Source organism: Nerophis lumbriciformis, linkage group LG08, assembly GCF_033978685.3.
Source record: "Nerophis lumbriciformis linkage group LG08, RoL_Nlum_v2.1, whole genome shotgun sequence".
NCBI classification, from domain to species: domain Eukaryota; kingdom Metazoa; phylum Chordata; class Actinopteri; order Syngnathiformes; family Syngnathidae; genus Nerophis; species Nerophis lumbriciformis.
Genome location: NC_084555.2, coordinates 39,673,093 through 39,695,334, shown reverse-complemented (window position 1 = coordinate 39,695,334; position 22,242 = coordinate 39,673,093). Strand labels below are relative to the sequence as shown.

The following is a 22,242-nucleotide window of genomic DNA, read 5'->3' as shown; positions in this document are numbered from 1 at the left end:
ATATTGCATCATTATGCCTCGTTTGTCGGTATATTTAATTTCCTTTACTTATGTCCTCTGTGTATTTAGTTTATGACACATTATCTGTATGTAATATTGGCTGCATTTCTGATAGTTGTTCCAGACCACAGCAAACGTTACCCAGCTTGCAAAGATTGTAATAAATCCATTAGAAGAAGGCAGCCTGTTGTTTCCTTTAACTTGGACACACACATCTATACCTTTGGCCATGCTAAGAGAGTCATTTCCAGGTAATATCTCACCCTCTGAGAAGTTTCGCTAATGTTTTCCAATGTTGTAAAAATGTGTAGAGTAAATATTAAATTTCAACATTTCTGTAAACGAAGATTTGCGTCAGCCTGCGACACAGTCATTTTGATAATAGGCTAATATAGCTAATTAGCTACTTACATCATGTGTTGCCATCATTATAACACTTTAATAAATATTAAAAACATTTTAGATTACTTTTTTGTATTTGAGGTCCAATATGGCTCTTTCAACATTTTGAAATGAATTGATATATATATGTGTGTGTAAAATTAATTTTTACCGGGGGCCGCATGAGCAACCCGAGCACTGCTGGAGGGCCACATCGACAATATTTCAATTATATTTTGCTCAAGATTATTTTTGATATACCGTAAGATAAATAATAATAATAATAATTAATAATAATAATAATAATTTCATTTAACCTAACTTAACTTTATACAAAAGCAGATTGCTTTTGATGGTTTTATTTTTAACACTGTCTTACACAACACTTCCTGATGTATAATACAATGCAAAAATGTCCATTTCTGCGCAGGGTTAATTTATGTCACTTTATCCTGCATCCTCCTTAAAAATTCCAACATTTTTCCCCGTCAGATTTGGACAACCATCTGTTGTCACACCTGCCAGCTTGTCCCATTTCAGTCCTAACATGTCCAAACACGCATTTACCTATGTGAACAAGTCATTACCTGTGGTTGTCCCTTTAATTGACTGCATGACTGCCAGCTCCTCCGTGATTTGAAAGTCTGCAATTATCCCACGTAAGAAGATGAGCAGCTGGGCGGTGTCACGTACACCGCAGCTCTCATCCAAAGCCAGCGAAAAACAGTCAAAGTTGGCCGTTCTGTTCTTCAGCTGAAGCTTCAAGTTTCCAGCGATGGTCTCAACCCGCCTCGTTACAATGTGTCGGGAGAGTGACACGTTCTCAAATGCGCCCCTCTTCTCAGGGCATATCAGCGCAACAGAGTCCAATAAGCACTCCTTATTAAACTCTCCGTCAGAAAACGCCTTACTTTTTCTGGCGATTTTGTGAGAAATGACGAAACTCGTCCTGATGGCTGCATCTCTGGGGGTGTGAAATTTGGCAAAAAGTCCTTGTTGGTTTTGCAGTTTACCATCAACGCATCAGCCTCCCTTGCGCGCTCTTCGTCAGACAGATTACGGTATTTTTCCTCGTGCTTCGTCGTGTAGTGGCGATTCAAATTATATTCTATAGACACAGCAACCTGTGTACCACACATTAAGCACACAGCTTTACCTTTAATTTCTGTAAAGAAATATTTGGCAGTCCATGTCTTGTTGAAAACACGGCATTCGTCATCAACTTTTCTTTTTTTAGCGTGCACTGACATCTCGGTGGTAACTGGGCATCACTTGTCGCTGTGCACCTTCACTCACAGGTTACACCCGGACATACTTCCATAAATAACAATTTTCAAAATAAAAGCAGCACGGTTGTATTGCACGCACGACATAGATGTTTTTTTGTTTGTTTTTTTTTGTAATTTTTGATTGCCGCTGTTCACATTCACTCACAATCGCGCACGAGCATACGTCCACACGGAAGTAATACAAATAACGCTTTTCAAAACAAAAGCAGCACCGTTGTATTGCACACTCGACATAGATACTTTTTTTTAATGTATTTTGTAATTTATGATTGGCCTCACGGGGGCCGGACAGGGACGCACAAAGAGCCGGATGTGGCCCGCGGCCGTAGAATACCCAGGTCTGATTTACGTGGACACCGACTTAAACAAGTTGAAAAACGTATTCGGGTGTTACCATTTAGTGGTCAATTGTACGGAATATGTACTGAACTGTGCAATCTACTAATAAAAGTTTCAATCAATCAATCAAAAGCCGACCCCTGAGCGAGCCAGACAACAACACTGGCCCTTTAAATAAAAGTCAGCTGTCACAGATACACTGCAGATAAAGTTTTTTCAACCCACGTGACCTACAATGGCGGCCCCTCGTGTTGTGTGCGGCTGTTGTCAAAACTGAAAATAATTTAATTCCTATTGCAACTGAACGCATTTCTGAAAGGTAATTTTGCTAATGATAGTCGTTTCATCTGTCAAGAGTGAGACGAGCAAATAAATGTGCGAGGAAGCTATTTTTTTAGTGAGAGAATTGCTACCACACGTTGCTAGCTAAACACGGAAGGATTTGGGTTAGCTAAACTTTATGCCTTGTTTATTCAAACTAAATTGTCTGGAAATGAAGACAAAGAACACGGAAAAGAAGCAAAAGGGTTTCCCCCCGGCAAAGTCTCGGAAACGGAGCATTCAAATTAATGGTCAATGGAAGGCGATCGAGTTAGAGCCCGGACTTTTCTCCGAGGAGGACCTGAAGGGTCTGGTTTGTTTCGAGGAGCTGAGCAGTTATAGTTTAGTGAACTCCGAAAGTGCTCCAACAAATGCACAGGACGACTGCATACGAGTTAAGAAAAAAGCCAAAAAAAGAAAGTCGACTGGAGTCGAGAAGGGAGATGTGGACAGCAAGCAGTCCGAAAAGACATCCGTACCAGCTAAAAAGAAGAAGAAAACTACTGCAAATGACTTAACTCGAGATGAGATCATCACGGTGGAGGTGACACAGATGGATGCAGATGAAAAACAGGACTCTTTCAGCGCAGAACAACCAAAACTGAAGAAAAAGACTGAAAGAAAGAAGAAAAAGAAGCAGAATGATGCTGGAAGGGGCACACAAGAAAAAAAAAACACCGACCAATCAAGCCAAGGTGTAGCAATAAAGCCTAAAAAGCAGTTCAAAAACTGGACAAATGCTGCACTTTCTGGTTTTCATGTGGAAAACACAGACATGAGTGCATGGAAAGACCTCTTTGTTCCCCCAGTTGTGCTGAAGGCCCTCAGCAGCCTCGGTTTCACCTCACCGACCCCAATTCAAGCCTTGGCGCTGCCTTCAGCCATCAGAGACCGAATGGATATACTAGGAGCTGCTGAGACGGGTAAGATATGTTTAATTTAGTTTTATTGTTGCTCAATATACACTCTTTACCACAAGATCGGAATGTGTCTTTAGAATTGGGTTGGCCCGAAAGGGCACTAAATTGTGCATCGTCTTAGTTGACATAATTGGCTATGGTGGATGGGTTAAACTGAGCTTTTCTGTTAGTGTCATAAGAAGTATGCCTCATGTTTTTAACCTTATTTAACGCTTGCGGGTGTTGGTTTCATGCTCGTGCAGTGCTTTATGTATATTAAAAAACATTAGATTTTTTATGTTTCTTGGGTTCCAGCTAAGGGTGGGCTGAGAATTTGGCAGGGTCGCTACATAGTCACACAATGGGTTTTTTCTGCAAGGGCAAACACACCTAATCTGAAAACAAAACAATGGACTGCCACAAATGAATGAATGTATGAGAAACTGATCAGATTTTACACTAATAGTTATGGTCTTATTTCAGGAAGTGGCAAAACGTTAGCTTTTGGAATTCCCATGATCCACAACATCATGGAGTGGAAGAACAGCTTTAGAAAACCTGCAGAAGAACACATTGAGTCAAACAGTCTAGAGCCCCCTAAAGCCAATGAAGGGAGTTCTGAAGAGTTACCTGTGCAGGACCAAAATGAAGGAAGTCTAACGGAGCAGGATGAACCTGCTGAGGAAGACACCATTGTCGATAAGCACAGTGATGAAGATGGGAGGCTGGGATGCGTAAAGGTCATTGAAGATGTGGTTTTAGATTTTGAAGGCAACGCTGCTGAAGCGGGTGAGAAAAACAGTGCTGATGGTCAGGGTCGGCCTCTGCTCGGGCTGGTCCTCACCCCCACCAGGGAGTTGGCAGTCCAAGTGAAACACCACATTGATGCTGTGGCAAAGTTCTCTGGTGAGTCCTTTGTACACTCACATGGTTTGCATTGGGGAATTCACCAAATTAACATCCTTAAATGGGAATGTTCTCGACTCCTATTTCATTGCCAGTATATTATTGAGCGGAATAGTGCTGCACAGAGGATACAAATGTTGCTTTTACACAGACATCAAGACAGCCATTCTAGTGGGTGGGATGGCACAGCCAAAGCAGAGAAAGATATTGAATCTCAGGCCGGAAATCGTCATCGCCACTCCAGGTCGCCTGTGGGACATGATCAAGGAGAGACATCCGCATCTTCTCAACCTCAGGCAGCTCAGGTGAGTCACCCTTATTGTTCTGTACACGCAACAGAGGGTACATGTGTGTTATAAATGATAAATGGGTTGTACTTGTATAGCGCTTTTCTACCTTCAAGGTACTCAAAGCGCTTTGACACTACTTCCACATTTACCCATTCACACACACATTCACACACTGATGGAGGGAGCTGCCATGCAAGGCGCTAACCAGCACCCATCAGGAGCAAGGGTGAAGTGTCTTGCTCAGGACACAACGGACATGACGAGGTTGGTACTAGGTGGGGATTGAACCAGGGACCCTCGGGTCGCGCACGGCCATTCTCCCACTGCGCCACGCCGTCCCTCCAATGTGAGATAATGTTGTGGAGATAATGATTTGGTGTGGGTCTGTCTTTTAGGAACCTGGTGATTGACGAAGCAGACCGCATGGTAGAACGAGGTCACTTTCAAGAGTTAGAGTCTCTCCTCGAGATGCTCAACACAACTCACTTTAATCCCAAAAGGCAAAACTTTGTGTTCTCTGCCACGCTCACCATGGCTCACAGCCTGCCTACACGCCTGTTGCAGAAGAAGAAGGTGCAGCAGATGGACAAGGTTGCCCTCCTCATGGAGAAAGTTGGGATCAAGTCCAAGCCCAAAGTGATTGACCTCTCCAGGAAGCAGGCCACTGTGCAGACCTTGACCGAGGCCCAGATCCACTGCCAAAAAGAGGACAAGGACTTCTTCCTCTACTATTTCTTGTTGCAGTATCCCGGTCGCACCATGGTCTTCTCCAACAGCATCGATTGCATCAAGCGGCTCACCTCGCTGCTGGTCATCTTGGACTGCACGCCGCTGCCGCTGCACGCCAACATGCACCAGAAGCAGCGCCTGAAAAACCTGGAAAGGTTTGCTGAGAGGGAGAAGTAAGGCTTTCTGCTAGTTTGTCTTCTCTGAGCTACCCTTTTATCGCTTAGAACAGTGGTTCTCAAACGTGTATCATTGAGTACCACTTCAAAAAACACTTGGCTCTTCAAGTATCACCATAATGACCAACATTAAAATACAGTGGCGTAGTCGGCCCATGCATTCATTAAAAACAAGGCAGAGGTTTTATTTATCAAGAGTATTTAATATTTTTGGCCACTCTAACATTACACAGTTTGAACATTAACACTATGTTTGAATGTTGGAAAATAAAACACTGCACTTTAATCAAGGTATTATTTGGTATACCACTAGATGAGCCCGTGTACCAGTACCACAGTTTGAGACTGTACTGGCTTACAACACACCAGCAAGTGTTTATTGTTGTGTTCACAATTGTGTTCATGTTCATTCGTGTTGTAAATACTGTATTGACCTGAATATTAGATGATCCTGAATACAAGACAACCCCTTTTACAAAAATTCTAGAAAAAAATACAAAGACAAAGAATATATTTCTTAGCTCCCAGGTTTGCAAATGTACCAAACCTTTGAGTGCGATATGGCGCCACCTGCTGTTTTTTGTGAATGATTTCACTTCCAAATATAAGATGACTCCATCCATCCATCCATCCATTTTCTACCGCTTATTCCCTTTGGGGTCGCGGGGGGCGCTGGAGCCTATCTCAGCTACAATCGGGCGGAAGGCGGGGTACACCCTGGACAAGTCGCCACCTCATCGCAGGGCTATAAGATGACTCATTACTTTCAAAGTTTTTTACTTTCAAATGCCATCTTATCAGGTTAATGTGGTCATTCAAAAAAAACGTAACTATTAAATATTGACCGGCAACATTTTTAATATAGAAAATATTAATCACTAATTAAATAATTGTAAATATATTTATTAAACAATTATAAAATATTAAAAATAGTTTTACAAGGTACCATAAATTTACATCATAGCAATGTGTACATTTGCTTAGTGTCACGATATGTTTGTACATATGTTGTACGAGGTTAAAAAAAAAAAATCCCAAAATTGTTATTTTGTCGTATCAACTGCATTTACCCTTTAAAAATATTTTAATGCACTTGGGTTTTTCACGTGACATTTTCCAGGTCTTGTATCCCACATTGTGGGTTGGCGCTAGTTTTTAGCAAAAGCCTCGACTTTTATACTATTGGTCTGTACATTTACCTTCATGGTTTTGTCCACAGTTGTGTTTTACTGACGACTGATGTGGCGGCAAGAGGACTGGATATTCCCGATGTCCAACATGTCATTCATTACCAGGTGACCACTCTTTTTTTTTTTTTTCTAAATAAGTTCATTTGATTTATTTGTTAATAAATTCACCGCAGATTTGCATTTGATATCTGGAGGCTGTTTTTTTTTTTTTTTCAATGGATAGAGTTGGAGATGGTTGATGCTTGTTTTTGTAGTTTTTGAGCTCTCAGAAGAACACTTATTAAGTTTGCTTGCCAAACAGCCATAAAGTGAGTCCCCAGAAAAATACTCTTAAGGGCCTGATTTACTAAAGGTTTGCATTTACTAAAACACGGGCAAACCTAATAGCACACACAGAGTTGATCTACTAAACGTGTGCACAGTGGATTGCGTCTGTTAAGTGAGCAGAATAAGGTGTGCAATTCATTTTCCGTCTGTTTTTATATTCTTGTCATCAAAATGCCTACAACACTGTAAGGAGTACCTTATTTTTCGGACTATAAGTCGCAGTTTTTTTCATAGTTTGGCCGGGCTCCAGTGCAACTTATATATGTTTTTTTCCTTCTTTATTATGCATTTTCGGCAGGTGCGACTTATACTTCGGTGCGACTTATACTCCGAAAAATACGGTAGATGCTAACATAATTATTTAGCATGCGCATTGTGATTAATCAGCACTAATCATTGTTTTGCATGCACTAATTTGCATTTTATTTAGAAAGATATGCAAACAGATAGTTCCACACACGGTTGCAGAATCAGTGCTCGCACTGCACAGACAGGCGATGGACAGACAGAATCCTTCGTCCTGTGTGTCAACATTTTGGAAATAAAAAATATTAAACATTGTCTATTTAGTAGGGATGTAAAGGCATTATAAATACTGCTATATTTCAGTTTCAAAGTGTTCTCAATAATACTTGTTACACTGGATGATTAAATTGTTACTTTAAAGACATCAACTGTAAGTTATTATTTAAAATTTTTGCTTGAAATAGTAGATGTTCCTGAACAATTATTTGCAGTAGGAAATACTTGTTTGAAGTATTAAATATGATTAGAACATTGTAGCTGAGATAGGCTCCAGCGCCCCCCGCGACCCCAAAAGGGAATAAGCGGTAGAAAATGGATGGATGGATGGATAGAACATTTTAACATGTTTGTGTTCAATTACAGTAAGTGTGTTTATCCTTAACATCTGACACTTGATTTTACACACCAAGCTTTTTTTGGACAATAATATTGTGCCTTGGCCTTAATACTGTGATAATGTCATACCGTGAGATTTTAAACCTTTACATCCCTAGTATTCAGCAACATAATTTTATCATTTTAAAAGTGGCTTATTCAAGCAAATTCAATTGATAGTTTTGATGTCATTTAGTTTTTTTGTAATGACGTAAAATTTTTTCACATATAATGTATGTATAATTTAAAATATCTTTTTAAATGGAAAAAAACTTTAAAAATGCATTATTTTGCATCATGAGCAGAGTAAATGCAGCCTCTCTCCAACCTTTGGCAGTTAAAAAAAAGGGTTTCATTGTAGATGCACTTCGGACTGTGTCTAAATGCCCATAAAAAGTAGTAAATGTCTCCTGCATTTTTAAAAACATATCAACACGCTACAGGTACATGATAACATAATGTACAGTAAATGAGTCTTTCCGTAGTGATGCCCCGTATAGTAGACGCAAAATCCTCATTTGAATAAGACAGTCTGCACAACTTTTCAATTGTGTGCGCACTGTTAGTAAATTGGACGCAACACGCTCACTAATAGTACACACTATTTTGTAGATTGCACACGCTTTGTCAATCTAGCCCTTAATGTACCGGTAGCTACTGCTAAAAGTTGCTGTACCTCATTCCACCTCCAGGTTCCCCGCACTTCTGAGACATATGTCCACCGCAGCGGCAGAACGGCGAGAGCTACAAAGGAGGGTCTGAGTTTACTCCTCATTGGTCCAGAAGACCTAATCAACTTCAAAAAAATTTACAAGAACCTCTCCAAGGACGAGGAGTTTCCTGTTTTTCCCACAGAGAGCCACTGCATGGAGGCCATCAAAGCGAGTGCTCTAACTTCATTATTTTATTATTTGTCCTTTAGGCTTATACATTTATTATATGTGTGTGACTCTCACAACAGGAGCGTGTTGAATTGGCCAGACAGATAGAAAAGATTGAGTTCTTCAACGGCAGGAAAAAGCACCACAACTCCTGGCTAAGACAAACAGCAGAGGCCATGGACATTGTCCTTGATGAAGACCTCTTACTTGGTAAGACCCAGAACAGACACAGTAAATCAGTTTAGAAGCAATCAAATGCAGCAAACTGGGCATGGTGTGTACAGGAGGTAACGGCAGGGACGAGGAGGATACCAGTGGTGAAAAGAAGATGGTGAAAGGCATGAAAAAACACCTGAAGCATCTAATCTCGCAGCCCGTGTTCAGGAGCGTGACAAAGACCAAGTACCCCACTCAGATGGGACGCCTGTGCCTGGATAAAGTGTCTGTCGTAGGGGAGAAAAGCGCCATCTCAAGGGTTTCAGCTGAGCAGAATAAGAAAAAAAAGATTGGCGGTCCACCGCAGTGCAAAAAAAAGCAGCAGCAAAAAGAAAGGCAGTGAACACTTTAGTGGATACATAGAATCAGGTTGATCAAAATTGACAGTGTGTTTTGGAATCAAGTTACATTGCAATTTTAATTAATTATATTTTAAATAAAGAATGTCCTTTTTCTACAGTGAATGCTAGCAGATACTCTTAACTTAGTTGTAAGGTCTCAAGACAAAACCAAAAGGTCCACTTTTCAGTACTGCTATAACTAATATTTGTTCTGAGAGTCTTCGCGATAATCTGTCATTGCTTTTACTTGTTTGCTCCACATTCAAGAGGCGGTCAGTCACTTTTTGTGTTGCTACAGGCTTCTCTACACACCTTAAATAAAGCTTTGGAAGGAACTATCTGGCATCTACAGACGTGGGAGTTGTAAGTTTGATCATTTAGTTTTTCTTCAACAAATGAGCAGAGTTACAGTGTACATTATATGTAAAAATGTCTGTAAAGTGTTTTTTCTTCCAATGCAGATTATTGGCTTTAAATCTACAAATACACAAAACATTGTGTTCACAGTAGGATTTACTAAAACAATTTTTAATCTGTCATAAATTCCAGCATCAATGCTTAACTTTGACCAAGGCACTTCAAATACCGTCTGACAAGAATAAATATTGTTGAGAAATGTTAAAATATGGGATCAGCATATCATCTAGCAGTCTGAATAGTAGGTAAGCATGACAGGGCAATACCATTTGACAGTTTGCAAGTGTTTTGAACGTTTCTTTAGGACATCATAGCCATTAATCTTCAATTGTCACATTGTTTTAGAATTGGCAATGATATATTTTAAAATATCTACTATGTATAATTACATAAGTGTGGACAGATGATGCCTTAAAGGTAAGAAATGTGTTTAATCACATTGTCTATGCAGAGCTGAGGTCTCTGATGCACCACCCTCACAGGACTCAATGACAACCTTTTTAAAAGAGGAAAGAAGACACTTGTAAATACTTCACTTCATAAAAGGGCTGATGGTGTTAAGCTCAACTGCAAAGAGTACCAGGCATTTATCTGAGGGAGCAGTCTCCTGCCTCTTACATTGTACATGCATTCATACATACACATGTGTACAGTACATCTTGTCCTCACAATCCCCGTTTCTTTTTGTCTGTCTATCTTATAGTTGCCAAACACCAAGTATATTAAAACAGTAAATAGACAAATTATGCAGCAGGAAAATTATCTATTTTTCTTTGCAGAGTGACTCTGTACAACATACAGTAAGATGACATCTAGATAAACTATAGTATTTTCCAAAATGGCTGGACAGGGTTACACTCTGATGCACATGAAAAATGTCAATGAATAACGGGGAGCGATATTTCAAATTGTACCGCAAACATTTTCCTAGCCCATTCCTGGTCGGTCACTGATCATTATTTCTGGATTTTTTTATTTTTTTTTTACTGTCCCTGTGAGTGCATACTTTACGAATAAAATTCGGGGGCAAAAAAGTTCATGGGATTTAATTTTAAGTTTTTGAATGTTGCTTATATTTATAATATACAATAAACTATTGACATGTGAATGTGTTTCCATATTGCAATTGGGGTTGGTTTAATTTTCTATGTTAAATCTGTATTCATTTAATAAATGTTATCGTTATTAACCGACCTCCTGCATAGCTGTGACATAAAGGCTAGTGACGAAGTAAAGATGTTACTTCCCAGTACCCCATAGTTCTGGCTCCTTTTATTTTCATATTAATCTCAACATACAACATTATAATATACATGTGCCGAACAATTCACAGTAGTTAATGTAGTAGTAAAGGATAGTAGCTTCTTAACACGATTCCTGGCTCCTGATGACTTTACTTGGACTTTTGATTTGGCTTTTACTGCCAAAGCTGTGCAGTGATACTCTCGCTCTCTTGTCCGTCAAAGCAGTTTTGATGGTGGCTTGGGAACCGCACTCCATCATCAGTCTCCTGGCTCTCTTCTCTGTGTCGGCCTTGTCTGCAAAATACTCCTGAAGGACCAGTTAGATTAGTTGGACTCAACTTAACTATCAGTTGAACTATTAATAAAACTATCCTCTCTACCTTCACCATGTCCATCATTGTTGACGCGTTCATGCTCTCCAGAGGTCCATAGGACGGTAAATAACACTGCTCTGCAAGGTTGTTGACGGCCAGGATTAAACTTCCCACTTCTTCAGCCTGACACACATGATTTAGACAAAATACATTTTACATACATTAGTACTTTATGTATTTAATTCTTCATTGAATATTTAATTAGGTTTAATAATCTATATGTTTAAAATAATGACTAAAAGCTTTTAAAAGTACATGACTGGCATGTCTCAATGTCACATTTGTGGCAAAGAATACTATTACATATTGTAACTGTATTACAATAATATCAAAGTTCAAAATAAAGTTTAACAAATATATTACAAGCAAGACCATATACCATTACACTTTCTTTTTTTTAAACCGGAGGACGAAAAAAAGCTTGATATGCTGGACATGCTAATCACTGAGCTTGAGGTCTTTTAAAATTCAATATCATCAAAACATTGCATTATCATGTTTTCCAAAAATAGTTTTTGTTAAAATAAAGATAAATACTGTACTTAAATATCTGCTTGACTTATGATTTTAAAACAAATTATCAATCAAATTGTAGACCGTAAAATTGACAATAGATATTACGGTTAAATTCCGCCGACCAAGTTTTTTACCGTAAAATCAACTTTGGTACTGTTTTTTTTCCATATACAGTAAGACACTAAAACATTAAAAAATAACAAAAAAAACATTAAAACAATAAGATTTTAAGGTAAAAAAAACCTAGCAGCTCTGTTGCTTGAATTTTACCATTAAAAACTGTGGTATTGTTTATCCATTCCATTCCCTTTATTCAATGTTTTTATATCCTGTAAAAACCCACTGCTTTTATTGTAAAAGTCTGGTGACTGAGCTGCCAGTTTTTAAAGTAAAATGTAAATATTTTTTTTGCAGCTTATGTAAAAAAATATATTGTTATTGTATTACAAATATAAATGTATATTTATATATTACTCATTGTTAAAAGCAGCCCTCTGAGGGCAACTATAACTGCAATGTGGCCCTCAATGAAAACGAGTTTGACACCCCTAATAAAGCGCCTCTCAATTTATAAAAAAACAAAATTATGTCAAAAATTGTATCTAAATATAGTGGAATAACATTTAATTGATCTCCAATCTTAGTTGAGTCCAATCTGAATATAAACTGTGTCAGCACCTTCTTTCTGGACTGGCCCTGCTCCATCAAAAGTTTGTCTTCTTCCTGCTTGTTCTTCTCTTTGAGGCTCTCCAACTGCCTCTGAAGTTCATAAATTTCCTTACTTGCCATCTAAAGGCAAAAAGCGAAGTTCATATGACGTGTCAAGGTTTGTGTAAATATGCCTTTGAAATGTCTGACCAATTTATGCATGCTGTGTCCTTGCTTCATGGCGTGTAGTTGTCGCCTGTGGAGCTCCACCTCCTCCTCCACATGGCCCAGACGCTGCAGCAGCTGCTGGTGGGTGACGGACAGGGTCTCGTGGCGCTGGATGACAGGCGTGACCGCGCAGTCAGAGTCCCTCTCAAGGTGGTCTAAAGATGGTTGCACAAGTGTGATGTGATTGGTGCGTATAGCAGCAGTCACACCCACACAAGTCTACGTACTGTTTGGGAGATAATCCGATGTTTTCAGCAAGTAGTCCTCATAGATTTTGTGTTTTGTTATCCTGTCCTTTAAAATGTGCCTCCTGTGAAATGAAACTAGGGTGAAAATTGACTTCTTAATTAGCAATCGACCAATATGAGTATTGTAAGGCCGATACCGATTATTAGTAGTCAATGAGGCCGATAATAGATATTTGGAGCCAATATCCAATTTAGCAAATCACAAATAGTATAGGTCAGTAAACAGCTGGACAAAGCACTAGGTTGTTTTTGTAACATTATTTTTTGGAAATGTTGTACCAGTAGCGAGGTAATGTTTTAATGTTGTGGTTAATTTAGCAGAAAAAAGCATCAGGAGATTTCACAAACACCTTTATTACATGTGCCTAAGAGGAGCATCAACATTTGCACTTCATAACATGGGGAATCCCCTGAAAATTGGTTAAAATATGGCTTTTTCTACATTACAATAACTTGCAAGCTAATCAATTTTACAACAGTTTATGCATCGGTTTCCTTGTGAGGAACCCTGCGATATTGTTTGGTTGATAGGTTGAAGTTTATTTCGAAAATTTATAGAGTTTCAATATGATACATAACATATTCTACAAATTTTCATTTTTCTTTACAACATGTTTGAGTAGGAAGAAGCAAAGCTTATTTAATCCTACCTCTTTTCCACTTCATAGCAATTGCTAACACGTGTTCACTTCCTGTTCTCAGTTTGTAACATAATTAACATCAATGATTTCTAAACAGTATGATTAATATGAAATTTACGATTTCTAAATACGGCAAACATTGAAATAAAACTAATTCTGGCATCATGCATGTAGCTTATAGGTAAGACCTTTTTCAAGCTGGCTGACAATTTCTTATTCAATGTAACAGAAATGTGCTGCTGACTGCTCTTCTTTATTTATTACTGTATAAAGCCCAGATAGCAAAAGACATTGATTCAATGTTGGATCTTGGTCAGATTAGTTGGTTTGGTTGAGGTTCAAGAATCCATGTTGAAAAAAATGTGTTGAATCAACGTTGAAAACATAATGATTTTTCAATGCTGAAAAGTAGAGATGTCCGATAATATCGGCCTGCCGATATTATCGGCCGATAAATGCGTTAAAATGTAATATCGGAAATTATCGGAATCGTTTTTTTTTTATTATCGGTATCGTTTTTTTTGTTTATTTTATCAAATCAACATAAAAAACACAAGATACACTTACAATTAGTGCACCAACCCAAAAAAACTTCCTCGACTCATTTACCATCATTCACACAAAAGGGTTGTTTCTTTCTGTTATTAATATTCTGGTTCCTACATTATATAACAATACAGTCTGCAGGGATACAGTCCGTAAGCACACATGATTGTGTGTGCTGCTGGTCCACTAATAGTACTAACCTTTAACAGTTAATTTTACTAATTTTCACTATTTACTTGTTTCTATGTAACTGTTTGTATATTGTTTTACTTTCTTTTTTATTCAAGAAAATGTTTTTAATTTATTTATCTTATTTTATTTTATTAATTTTTTTTAAAAGTACCTTATCTTCACCATACCTGGTTGTCCAAATTAGGCATAATAATGTGTTAATTCCACGACTGTATATATCGGTTGATATCGGTATCGGTTGATAACGGTATCTGTAATTAAAGAGTTGGACAATATCGGAATATCGGATATCGGCAAAAAGCCATTATCGGACATCCCTACTGAAAAGCCCTCCTTTGGGGTTGCAGTTTGAGCACGGCAGCGCAGTTTGCAGAAAAAAAACACTGATTATTACTTCTAACTTAATTCTTCACTATTTTATATATACATTTATATTATTTTATATTTATACTGGTATGATATTTGTAAATAGTGTATCTAGTGTCTGCAGATGTAGTTTTGTTGTAGTTGTAAAAAAAAAAATATTGGCCAATACCGATAAAAAGCAGTCGATATTGATAGACATCAAAATGGCAGCTATCGGCGCTGATAATCGGTCGATCTTATTAGTACAAAACGTCTCACCTGGCTTGAAGTTGCTGCAGCTGCTTTGTCAGCTCCTCCGTCTCCTTCTGCTTCACCAAGTTTTGTTCCCACACAGCTTTGTACTCCTGCAAGGCTCGGCTGCGCTTTGCTTCATTTGCATTCACAAATTCCACAAATTTCATCGCTTTTTCTTTAGTCTGTTGGGGAAAGGCAGTTTAAAAAACGATGTGCTGGATTTTTTGTTTTGTTTACAGTAACGTTGAAGGATGTTGCATTGACCTCCTGGTGTTTGGTTTCCAATTCAGTCCTTCTCTTAGACAGAGCCTCCACATTTCTCTTGAATTCATCTCTTTTGAGGGCAAGAAGGTTGTTCACCTCTTCCAGCTCTGCTTGTTTCTTCAGAACCAGAGTCTTTTGTAGCGTGTTCACTCCAGCTTTAAGGATCCTGCTAGGATCCTGCACAGCCAACCATTCAAAAACATGAAGGATGAACTTCAATATTTTTAAGCATGCCAGGCAATTGAGACAAAAGGGCTGCAACCTGGGGCCAAAGAAATGGGGAAACATTTGAATATAGGACTATATTCTAATAATGACAAATAAATAAATAGAATAATGGGTTAATAAATACATAAACACTAGAGTAAACTGATTTGGAGTGTTGATAGGTTCTGCTGCATTATAATCTGTGTTAAGCCCATATCACCCTTGTTCTATCCAGTCTTCATTGGCTTCCAGTTAAATTCCGCGTAGAGTTTAAGATTTTAGTCCTGACAGTCTGTGTGTTGCATGGTGGGGCCCCTCAGTATATCACTGATATGTTATGCCCCTACTCTTCTGGGCACAGCCTCTGGTCTTCAGGCCAGGGTCTTCTAAAGATCCCAAAAACTTGTTTTAAAACGGGGCGGACCGAGAAAGCGACGATTTCCCCATTAATTTGAGCGAGGATGAAAGATTCGTGGATGAGGAAAGTGAGAGTGAAGGACTAGAGGGCAGTGGGAGCGATTCAGATAGGGAAGATGCTGTGAGAGGCGGGTGGGACCTGATATTCAGCTGGGAATGACTAAAACAGTAAATAAACACAAGACATATATATATACTCTATTAGCCACAACACAACCAAGCTTATATTTAATATGCCACAAATTAATCCTGCATAACAAACACCTCCCCCCTCCCGTCCATATAACCCGCCAATACAACTCAAACACCTGCACAACACACTCAATCCCACAGCCCAAAGTACCGTTTACCTCCCCAAAGTTCATACAGCACATATATTTCCTCAAAGTCCCCAAAGTTACGTACGTGCCATGCACATAGCGGCACGCACTTACGGGCAAGCGATCAAATGTTTGGAAGCCGCAGCTGCATGCGTACTCACGGTACCGCGTCTGCGCATCCAACTCAAAGTCCTCCTGGTAAGAGTCTCTGTTGTCCCAGTTCTCCACAGGCCAATGGTAAAGCTTGACTGTCATCTTTCGGGAATGTAAACAATGAAACACCGGCTGTGTTTGTGTTGCTGCAGCCGCCCGCAATACACCGCTTCCCACCTACAGCTTTCTTCTTTGCTGTCTCCATTGTTCATTGAACAAATTGCAAAAGATTCACCAACACAGATGTCCAGAATACTGTGGAATTTTGCGATGAAAACAGACGACTTAATAGCTGGCCACCATGCTGTCCCAAAATGTCCTCTACAATCCGTGACGTCACGCGCCGACGTCATCATACCGAGACGTTTTCAGCAGGATATTTCGCGCAAAATTTAAAATTGCACTTTAGTAAGCTAACCGGCCGTATTGGCATGTGTTGCAATGTCAAGATTTCATCATTGATATATAAACTATCAGACTGCGTAATCGGTAGTAGTGGGTTTCAGTAGGCATTTAATGTTAACATTATTTCACTCGATCAAATATTTGCAAAAATATAATTGATCTCTATTAACTCATTGTTGTCCCTTGAGGGTAACTGTGATATTGCAAGCAAAGAGTCTTTGCTGTTTTAACTGTCTGGTTAAAACAGTCCAAAAAGCACAGAATGTTATAAATAATGCTTTAAAATGAACATTATGTGACGTCACAGGGGTTATAAGATACAGAGAAATAAAGTTATGTAATAACTTACCTCAGTCACAATTGGTATGTAATTAACATTCTCCTCTCTCGGCCTGAGAAGATAGCAACAAAACATTACTTTTTAAAAATAAGAGTACGATCCTTTAACACCAAACCCAAGACCTACCTGATATCATCAGGCTGCGTTATGAAAATATTCCTCATCTTCTTCTCCACCCTGAGCTTCAAACGGTCATGGTCGACCAAGAAAGGCAGCGAGGAGGTCATCATGCTGAGATTGTGTATTCTCCACAAGTCCGGATGATGTGCTAAGTAGTCAATTTGGGTCGTTCCGGATGTCTTTTTTTTCTTGGACTTGTGTCTCGGTTGCCTAGAAACCAAACACCAAACGACTGGGAATGTGCTGGAATCGTTTCTATGTTGTCATGGCGACTTGCCTAAGAGGCAAGTCTGTTTTTAATCTGCCGTGTGGAAATGTGCTTCAATTTGTGCACTTCCATAATTACACTTAGCATTTAGAGCACTTAAGTTCGTTCACACAGGACACAAGTGCGTCGTGGATAGACCCTAACCTAACCACCTTCGTTCATCGCCATCATAACATCCGGGTACTGGCGGCTCACTGCTGAGTACGGAAGTGTGTGAGTTAAAAGTAAAGGAGAGCTTTTTAATATTTAAATGTGTAAGTTACAAGAAAAAACGCCATTAATGTTAGTGTAAAGTTGATAGAGCTCAATGATGAAGTTAAATAATAGGGTTGATAAAGTTGAACATTAAGGTTGCTTAATTTAAGAATGTCTAAGATTAACTACACCCCCTATCAAAAATACGAAATGGTTCGTTCCACCTGGGTGGCAAATTTAGAATACTTTCTTAACACGCGTCATGACGTCATCAAAGTTTACTCTTGCCAACCCTCCCGAATTTTCCGGGAGACTCCCGAAATTCAGCGCCTCTCCCGAAACCCTCCCGGGACAAATATTCTCCCGAAAATCTCCCGATTTTCAGCCGGAGCTGGAGGCCACGCCCCCTCCAGCTCCATGCAGACCTGAGTGAGGACAGCCTTTTTTCACTACGGGAGGACTACAGGGTGACAAGAACTAAATCATCCAGACTAGAGATAAATTGTATTATTATGTTTATTTTACCTAAAAATAAATATATTTATTCATTTAAAAAAATAAAAATGTTTTACTATATTTTGCTAAAAACATCAAAATTAATTGTATTTTTATTTGTATTTTTTCTGACTCCTTATTACATCCAGCCATAGAATTATACATTAAAATAAACATATTTGAAATAATACATTTTAAATTATCATAATAATTCATTTAAAATGACCATATTTAATTATTAAAATAATTACTTGTTTATCAACAACTTTAGCATATTATTCATTACATTTTGAAACTCTCAGAAGCCAAGTTATGTTATATTCCTTAATATTTATTTATACAAGTTTGAAGTATGAATTATCTAAAAACAGTTTTGTTTGCATATTTTCAGGATGTCGATATATACAGTATATATATATATATATATATATATATATATATATATATATATATATATATATATATATATATATATATATATATATATATATATCATACTTGCCAACCTTGAGACCTCCGATTTCGGGAGGTGGGGGTTGGGGGCGTGGTCGGGGGTAGGGTGGGGCGTGGTTGGGGGCGTGGTTAAGAGGGGAGGAGTATATTGACAGCTAGAATTCACCAAGTCAAGTATTTCATATATATATATATATATATATATATATATCTACATCCTGAAAATATGCAAACAAACTGTGTTTAGATCATTGATACTTCAAACTTGCATAAATAAATATTAAGGAATATAACATAACTTGGCTTCTGAGAGTTTCAAAATGTAATGAATAAAATGCTAAAGTTGTTGATAAACAAGCAATTATTTTAATAATTAAATATGGTCATTTTAAATGAATTATTATGATAATTTAAAATCAATTATTTCAAATATGTTTATTTTAATGTATAATTCTATGGCTGGATGTAATAAGGAGTCACGAAAAAATACAAATAAAAATACAATTAATTTTGATGTTTTTAGCAAAATATAGTAAAAATGTATTTAGTTTATTTTTTTTAAATTAATAAATATATTTATTTTTAGGTAAGATAAACATAATAATACAATTTATCTCTAGTCTGGATGATTTAATTCTTGTCACCCTGTAGTCCTCCTGTCATGAAAAAAGGCTGTCCTCACTCAGGTCCTCATGGAGCTGGACGGGGCGTGGCTTCCAGCTCCGGCAGAAAATCGGGAGATTTTCGGGAGAATATTTGTCCCGGGAGGTTTTCGGGAGAGGCGCTGAATTTCGGGAGTCTCCCGGAAAATTCGGGAGGGTTGGCAAGTATGATATATATATATATATATATATATATATATATATATATATATATATATATATATATATATATATATATATATATATATATATATATATATATGTATATATATATATATGTATGTGTGGGGAAAAAAATCACAAGACTATTTCATCTCTACAGGCCTGTTTCATGAGGGGGGGTACCCTCAATCATCAGGAGATTTTAATGGGAGCATTCGCATACCATGGTTTGTATAGGGCACAGAGTGGGTGGGTACAGGCTGGCGTAGGGCCGTGGTGATTGGCTCATGTGTTACCTAGGAGGTGTTTCCGTCTATGGCGGCATGCTGTTACAATTTCGCTGCGCTTGTTGAGGGATGACAGGTCTGGACGGTAAATAATAAACAGTTTCTCTTTCAAGCATAGGTTGCATCTTTTATTACCACTATTGTAAGGTGTGCTGGATGCAAGAATTTGCCATGTTATTGAATATTCAACATTATTGTCTTTGAGGTCCCAAATGTGTTTGCTCAGTTCTGTGGTATTTCGCAGGTTTTGGTTCCTGAAAGAAGCCTTGTGATTGTTCCATCTGGTTTTGAATTCTCCCTCGGTTAATCCTACATATGTGTCGGATGTGTTAATGTCCTTGCGTATTACCTTAGATTGGTAGACAACTGATGTTTGTAAGCACCCCCCGTTGAGAGGGCAATCAGGTTTCTTTCGACAGTTACAGCCTTTGTTGGTTTTGGAGTCGCTCTGTCCGGGGGCCGACGGCTCATTTGCAATTGTTTTGTTGTGGTTTGAGATGATTTGTCGTATATTGTTCATGCAGCTGTAGCTCAATTTAATGTTGTTCTTGTTGAATACTTTTCTTAGGGTGTTGTCTTTGGGAAAGTGTTTGTCAATCAGATTGAGGAATTTGTGTCCAATGTTAGTTGAGACGTTTTTGCTGTATGGGGGGTTGTACCAGATGATGTCGTTTCGTTTTCTGTTCTTTTTTGGCTGGTTTCCTGGCGTGGGTTCATAGGTGAGGGTGAAATTGTATCCGCTTTCATCAAGGGCTTTTTGGTACGGGGGGGTTGCTTGGTCAAACTCAGCTTTGCTAGATGACATCATCGATAGCCTTTTATTGATTCCGGTAGGTATTCTTTTCGTGGTGGTGGGTGGGTGGTTGCTGTCATGGTGCACATATTGGAGTGTTGTGTTGGGTTTCTTGAATGGTTGGTAGCTGTTATTTCTCAGGTTGAAAGTGACGTCAAGGAAGTTGACGGTTTGCTTGTTGGCTTCAATCGTGATCCGTAGGCCGTTCTCTTTGAAAATTTGGCATATGCGCTTCTTGGTATTCTCGCTGCTCCTTGGCGAGGCGCGACACACTGCCAGTCCGTCATCACGGTAAATACCAAGGTTCAGATTGAGGCTAGCGAGCTGGGAAAGGAGGAAACTCCCAACGAGTTCACACGTTTCTGCTCCGTCAAAACTTCCCATAGTGACGTCAAATGTTGCATTGTTCTTTTTTTGCCATGGTGTACTGTTGTGGATGAGAATGGAGTTTTTTGCGTGGATGATGATGTTTCTTTCGTTGCCTGTGATTGAATCGTAGTCTGAGGCGAAGTCTAGTGCTTGAGTCAGTAGGTCTTGCGTGATGGAAGGGTAAAATTCTTCGATATCAAAGGAGATAAAGTTGTGCTGTTGTTTGTCTTGGATGTTGTTGAACCATTTGATTACTGCTGCTGTATTTCTCCATTGGTTGAGTGGTGTTTTGTCCTTGATTTTTGTGTTGACTCTGTCCAGGATTATTTTGCTGATTTTTCCTATTTCAGATTTAGTTGGGTTTATTAGTCGGCATGTTGGGTTATTTGCGAAGTTGGGTTTGTGGTCCTTCAATGTGATGAAGGCTTCCTTGTTGGCTGTGGCGTCCACCCTGTCCTCAATGTCCAGTTCAGCCGCGATCCTTTTATTTTCCAGGTGGATGTTCTGTAAGGTGTTGGGTTGCGCTTTTTTGTATGATTTGGTGATGCTTCTGCCCAGTAAGGTGTGATGTTCTGGTATGTCCATTCTGTAGAAGTTTGTGGTTTTATCGGCAGCTATGATGAGGTTGTTTACTTTCTTGATACGCTCCTTGTCATTTTTCAGCTTGGTGAGGAGTGGGTTGCGGATTGGCTTGAATTTGACTGATTGTATCATTTTGAGCATGTCGTTCTCAAAATCCTTTAGTTCCTCAACTGTGGGTGGGTTCTTGGTAGATTTGAATCCGTAAGTTTTCTTTTGCGTTCCTTTTGTTTCAGGGTGGAGGAAAAAATGTGCTTTCCACCGCATCCTTCTTAGGAAGTGTTCCGTCTTTTCTATGAGCTAAGGCTCATAGAAAAGAGCTAAGGCTCATAGAAAAGACGGAACACTTCCTAAGAAGGATGCGGAGGAAAGCACTTTTTTTCCTCCACCCTGAAACAAAAGGAACGCAAAAGAAAACTTACGGATTCAAATCTACCAAGAACCCACCCACAGTTGAGGAACTAAAGGATTTTGAGAACGACATGCTCAAAATGATACAATCAGTCAAATTCAAGCCAATCCGCAACCCACTCCTCACCAAGCTGAAAAATGACAAGGAGCGCATCAAGAAAGTAAACAACCTCATCATAGCTGCCGATAAAACCACAAACTTCTACAGAATGGACATACCAGAACATCACACCTTACTGGGCAGAAGCATCACCAAATCATACAAAAAAGCGCAACCCAACACCTTACAGAACATCCACCTGGAAAATAAAAGGATCGCGGCTGAACTGGACATTGAGGACAGGGTGGACGCCACAGCCAACAAGGAAGCCTTCATCACATTGAAGGACCACAAACCCAACTTCGCAAATAACCCAACATGCCGACTAATAAACCCAACTAAATCTGAAATAGGAAAAATCAGCAAAATAATCCTGGACAGAGTCAACACAAAAATCAAGGAC

The 22,242-nt window shown here is 38.8% G+C and overlaps 2 protein-coding genes across 2 annotated transcripts in view; one reads left to right on the top strand and one right to left on the bottom strand.

Moving 5' to 3' along the window:
* Positions 1–2,224: 2,224 nt before the first annotated feature.
* Positions 2,225–10,548, top strand: ddx24 (DEAD (Asp-Glu-Ala-Asp) box helicase 24). Its single transcript, XM_061968915.2, has 8 exons — positions 2,225–3,253; positions 3,713–4,135; positions 4,287–4,440; positions 4,821–5,327; positions 6,550–6,625; positions 8,440–8,628; positions 8,709–8,838; positions 8,913–10,548. Exons 1-8 carry the CDS (start codon positions 2,470–2,472, stop codon positions 9,185–9,187), a joined length of 2,538 nt encoding a protein of 845 aa, XP_061824899.1. The 5' UTR covers positions 2,225–2,469; the 3' UTR covers positions 9,188–10,548.
* Positions 10,549–10,829: 281 nt separating this feature from the next.
* Positions 10,830–22,242, bottom strand: part of ccdc197 (coiled-coil domain containing 197) — a 29,249-nt gene continuing 17,836 nt past the window's right edge. The window contains exons 3-11 of the mRNA XM_061968916.2: positions 17,072–17,275; positions 16,955–16,997; positions 15,104–15,280; positions 14,864–15,021; positions 12,840–12,922; positions 12,595–12,767; positions 12,415–12,525; positions 11,227–11,343; positions 10,830–11,153 (exon numbers count right to left, since the gene is read on the bottom strand). Of these exons, the coding sequence (XP_061824900.2) occupies positions 10,968–11,153; positions 11,227–11,343; positions 12,415–12,525; positions 12,595–12,767; positions 12,840–12,922; positions 14,864–15,021; positions 15,104–15,280; positions 16,955–16,997; positions 17,072–17,275 (1,252 nt within the window). The 3' untranslated portion in view covers positions 10,830–10,967. The remainder of the gene's footprint in view (positions 11,154–11,226; positions 11,344–12,414; positions 12,526–12,594; positions 12,768–12,839; positions 12,923–14,863; positions 15,022–15,103; positions 15,281–16,954; positions 16,998–17,071; positions 17,276–22,242) is intronic.